Raw genomic sequence first — 5540 nt, 5'->3', positions numbered from 1 at the left:
ATATATACAGTCACAGATGATTACTTCAACCAAGGAAGGCTAACCTTCCTTGATTTCAGCTATCAGTCTTAAAATTTGTTGTAGTGCCACCGATTATATTGTCGGTGAAAGTATTTACTCATATTTTTAAAAGTTAATTTATAAAATTATAAGTGTTTTCTTTAATCTTTTGAACTCCAATATTCAATAGTTTTTTCGACTGTATCGTCATGTGCATAGATAGGGAGTCTAAATTAATCATTTATTTTCATTCAGTTGCAAAAATAACAAAACAATATACCTGCAAATATGACAATTTTTATTTTTATATTGCATAGAGCACATCGTATCTTAACTTTTCAACAATAACTCAAGACCTCATTGGTTCTGTGTACTCTTAGTAACATTCAATATAACAATTTCTAATAAAATGTATATTACCAAGCTTACTGGCGGTCGAAATGCGTGACTCTATTTCACCTCTCTTTTGTTACTTTTAAGTTATAATAACTTATACATATATTTTAACTGCATGAGTAAGCAAAAATTGTTTAGTGCAATAGCCAACTGGAATAGCCAACTTTATATGGTTTTTCCACATTTAGGGAAAAATTAAATGATTATCCAATCATTCTTTAAATTATCTGATATAAATAGTTTAAGAAGCCTTTTATTAATTCTTCTTCACCACCCCATTCATTTTTACAGGTTTAGCTATTTTTTTGAGGATGTACGGCCACACATATATTCAATTAGGGAGAAATAACCGGCAGGAGGGTTTTTGTGATAGACAAGGGATTTTGATGTTATTAATGCAAAATAATTAATTTATGTTTTGAAGAGGACATGAATGGTTTCATGAATAGGGAGGAAATAATGAAACTTTTTAAGTATAAACTAGTTACAAGAGGTTTTTGTAATGGCCAAAAAGGAGAGTACAGAGGAGAGAGAGAAAGAGGAGATAGAGAGAAAGAGAGGAAGGAGGTATTATTTGAGGCAAAGAGGAAAGAAGAAGTAGTGGGACATAGAAAAACAGATGAAAATATATACGGAGAGAGAGAGAGAGAGGACTATAGTCGTAGAGAAGGGAGGGAGGGTGAGGTAAAGCTTTAAAACAATGCATTGAAACGCGCCTATTAGCTTGATGAGATACATGGTTGTTTAGTGATCTTTTTCCACACTAGATGTCGTTTATGTTTATACCATAGACTAAGTCACATAATTATTTTAGTTAGTGAGCAATAATTTTCAGTTCTCACTTAAAAATCACTAGGATAATGGATGAATTTATTGGGACCCCTCCAAAATACACCGATAGATTAATTAATAGCGTTAATAAATAAGGAATCAATGGAAAAAACAAATTTAAATTACTACATCTTTATCTTTTAATGACGTATTACAATTTACATTTACTCAAAGAAATGCACCCAATGACGTCACCATAATCAAAAGGATTTACTAAATAAATCTGCTATATTTATTCGGCCCACAATTTTCTTGTAGCCTAACCTTGTTTATAACATTCTTTGTGATTTTCGATTATAGCCTAAGCAACTTTTTTTACTCCTTTCGCAGAGTTTACCTTGTACATTGAGTTACATGTGGAAATGCATAGAGCCTCCGTAGTTAGTTATGACATCTGAAGTAATATTCAACGCTCCTAGCGGGGAAGAAAGTGTGAACACGACGAGTGCTTTAGTGAAATATTGATCACGTGGTGCTTGGTTTGGCTACTTTATTTTTCTGCTCAGCTTGAGGAAAGACAAAGAAGAAAAGAAAGAAAGAAAGAAAGTCGGGTTCCTCATCTCATTTCTTCTCTTTTCTTCTCATTTCTTCTGTTTTCTATTGGATTCTTTTCTTTTTCATTTGTTTCTAAACTGAAGTGAGGGATTACTTAGTTGCTACTGATTAAGAGTCATTTTGGAATTAAGGCCAACTTCGTTTCGTGGATCTGGATGAGAGTTCTCTAATAGGATTTATTTAGTAAGGATGTGGAGCGAGTGAAGTTTGATGAGAGGTAGTTTGTGTTTTTAGATGTCAAGTGGCTGTGGCGAAAATTTGATGGTCGTTCCCCCATCCAAGAAGCGTAAAAGAGGAAATTCTTCGTGTTATTCGTCTTGTGATCAAACTCAAAATATGTTGGAAGTGGATTGTGAAATCGATGAGTCTTTGTACTCGCGTCAGTTGTACGTCTTGGGGCATGATGCCATGCGGAAAATGGCTTCAAGCGATGTGTTGCTCGTAGGCTGCGGCGGGTTGGGAGTGGAGATTGTGAAGAATGTGATCCTGGGAGGCGTGAAGAGCGTGTCCCTCTACGACCCCGCCTCTATTGGCAAGAGCGAGCAGTCCTGCAACTTCAGTGCGACCGACGCGTATGTGGGCACACGCCGCGACAAGGCATGCCTGTCCGGATTGAGGGAATTGAACGCCTATGTGAATGTGGTGGCCCTGGAGTCCATTGAGGACTTGTCGCCCTTTAGTGTCATTGTGGTCACAGAGGCGACCCTGAGCCAACAAATGGAGCTAGCCAAGAAAGCACGCTCCTTGGGCATCAAATTGATTGTCGCAGACACCAGAGGCTTGTTCTCTCAAATCTTTTGCGATTTTGGGCCCCAATTCATGGTCTCTGATAGCAATGGGGAAGCCGCACTGAGTGTGATGATTTCCTCCATTGCGGAGGACGGCACTGTCACTTGCCAGGATGAGACACGGCACGGCTTCGAGGATGGAGATACAGTCACCTTCTCGGAGGTACAAGGTCTGGAGGGCATCAATGATTTTGGAAATGTACAAATCAAAGTAACGGGTCCATATACCTTCACAGTGCCCACAGATACGCTAAAAACTTTCAGTGGAAATTACAAAAGCGGCGGTATTGCGACACAAGTCAAGGTACCCGTCAAAGTGTCTTTCAAGACCTTAGAAGAGGCCATGGAAAATCCTGAGGAATTGATGCTATTAACGGATTTCGGAAAGATGGATTCTCCCATTAGAATTCATAATTGCTTCAAAACGATGCATGAGTTTGTTCGAGTCAACAATAGACTCCCCAAACCTTGGCATGGAGAAGATGCTGACAAATTTGTCAAAATAGCTCAAAGCCTATTGCCCAAGTTTAATGCTGATGATGATGAAGAATACTTTCGACAATTTTCAAAGGTTTGTTCAGGAAATTTATGCCCCATGGCTGCTGCCCTTGGGGGAATTGTGGCTCAGGAAGTCATGAAAGCCTGTTCTGGTAAATTTATGCCCATCCGTCAGTACCTCTACTTTGATGCCCTTGAATGTTTACCTGAGGATACGTCTAATTTAACTTATGAAAATTGTGCTCCTCAGGGAAATAGATACGATGGACAAGTAGCTGTTTTTGGCAAGGAGTTTCAGGAAAAAATGCTTGCCCAGAAGTACTTTGTCGTTGGAGCAGGTGCTATTGGCTGTGAATTACTAAAGAATTTTGCAATGGTTGGTTTGGGTTGTTCCCCTGAAGGCAAGATATTTGTTACCGACATGGATCACATTGAAAGGTCAAATCTGAATCGTCAGTTTTTGTTTAGGCCTTGGGATGTTCAGAAACCTAAGAGTCTTGTGGCAGCCGCAGCAGTCAAAGCTATGAATCCTGATGTTAACATCGTTGCTCATGAAAATCGTGTTGGTCAAGATACAGACCATGTTTATAATGACGATTTTTTTGAGAATTTGGATGGTGTTGCGAATGCATTGGATAACGTTGAAGCACGAGTTTATATTGACAGACGTTGCGTCTATTATAGACTTCCTCTCTTAGAGAGTGGCACCCTTGGATCAAAAGGAAATACTCAAGTGGTGGTACCGGATTTAACCGAGTCTTATTCTTCATCTCAGGATCCTCCTGAGAAAACCATACCCATGTGCACATTGACTCATTTCCCCAACAAGATTGAGCATACTCTTCAATGGGCAAGGGATCTTTTTGAAGGAACCTTTGCTCAAGGTCCACTTAATGGCAAACAATTTTTAAGTGAACCTGATAGTTTTATATCATCAACAATGAAGCTTCCCGGTGTCCAACCTTTCAAAACGTTTGAAATGCTTAAGAAGTTGCTGGTAGATGAACGACCCAGATCATTCAAGGATTGTGTTCTTTGGGCAAGACTATTGTGGCAAGATCTTTTCTTCAATCAGATTGCTCAACTTCTTCATAGCTTTCCTCCAGATCGTGTTAACAACTCTGGCTTACCCTTTTGGTCTGGACCAAAGAGGTGTCCAAAGCCACTTAAATTTGATACTGAGGATGACTTACATATAAGCTTTTTACTTAATGCGGCCAATCTATACGCTGACGTTTATAGTATTCCCCAGTGTCGTGACGCATCTGCAGTACGTGCTGCTGTTGAGGGATTTGAGGTTCCCATATTTGTACCTAAGTCAAATGTTGAAATACCTGAAAATGACTCTCAAGCGCAGGAACTAGCAAACTCCAAAGTTGTTTCCGACATGGATGATTTGGGTAAGCTCGTGGACTCAATCCCAAAGAAGATTGACAGTTTAACTGTTCGTAGCTTAGATTTTGAGAAGGATGATGATACAAATTTCCACATGGATTTTATAGTTGCGGCTTCGAATCTTCGTGCTGATAATTATTCAATAGGACGTGCAGATAAACACATTTCCAAATTAATTGCTGGACGGATTATCCCTGCAATTGCCACGACTACATCTCTTGTAGCTGGGCTAATTAGCCTCGAGCTATATAAATTGGTTCAAGGGCATAAAAAGGTAGAGCAATTCAAGAATGGATTTGTCAACCTTGCCTTACCTTTTGTTACATTCTCTGAGCCCATCAGAGCGCCTATTTCTAAGTATTATGATAATGAATGGACCCTTTGGGATCGATTTGTGATTGATAATTCTGATGGCGAGGAAATGACTTTGAAGCAGTTCGTGGAGTTCTTTAAAAATAAACATGGATTAGAAATTTCAATGATCACACAGGGAGTTAGTATGCTATATTCATTTTTCATGTCTGGAACTTCTCGGGAAGAACGTTTAAAGATGCCTATGTCCAAAGTGGTCTCGGTTGTGTCTAAGAAGTGTATACCTCCTCACGTCAAAGCACTCGTTTTCGAAATTATATGTAATGACAGGGATGGGGAAGATGTCGAAATACCTTTTGTACAGTATAACTTGCCTAAGAAGATTAACTGATGGAATTTTTTTGGTTTTGTTGATTGGAGATATGGTAACGAATTGATCGTTAGGATTAACGGATTTTTAAAATATTTCTTCAGTACTTCTTATTTAATTTGTAAATTACATTAATATATGATACCATGTTTGTGATATTTGAGTCTTATTCACTATTCCGGCTGTATCTTGCAATTTTATGTAGATCAGATAAATTCTTAAACTTCATTCTACCTCATTCAAATATTGATTATTCGTTAGTTATAGGTTTTTTTAACCTTCACTATCATTAATGTTAAAAGTATCATATTTATTTCGTCATTTTACACAAACTGACATTAACATTTTCCAAATTAATTATTAATGACCCAATGTAGTAATTATCTAAATTTTCT

The 5540-nt window shown here is 38.1% G+C and overlaps 1 protein-coding gene across 1 annotated transcript; it reads left to right on the top strand.

The window, feature by feature from the left end:
* The first annotated feature begins 1447 nt into the window (after positions 1 to 1447).
* Positions 1448 to 5301, top strand: Uba1 (ubiquitin-like activating enzyme 1). The gene has a single exon (XM_040717161.2). It carries the CDS (start codon positions 2017 to 2019, stop codon positions 5164 to 5166), a length of 3150 nt encoding a protein of 1049 aa, XP_040573095.1. The 5' UTR covers positions 1448 to 2016; the 3' UTR covers positions 5167 to 5301.
* Positions 5302 to 5540: the final 239 nt, after the last annotated feature.

Source organism: Lepeophtheirus salmonis, chromosome 7 (assembly GCF_016086655.4).
Source record: "Lepeophtheirus salmonis chromosome 7, UVic_Lsal_1.4, whole genome shotgun sequence".
In the NCBI taxonomy this organism is placed as follows: domain Eukaryota; kingdom Metazoa; phylum Arthropoda; class Copepoda; order Siphonostomatoida; family Caligidae; genus Lepeophtheirus; species Lepeophtheirus salmonis.
This window is presented reverse-complemented; position numbering and strand designations above follow the sequence as displayed.

Bases quoted from the DNA above. Each gene is read 5' to 3' on its own strand.
- Uba1 (XM_040717161.2), top strand. From the start codon at position 2,017: ATGTCAAGTGGCTGTGGCGAAAATTTGATGGTCGTTCCCCCATCCAAG.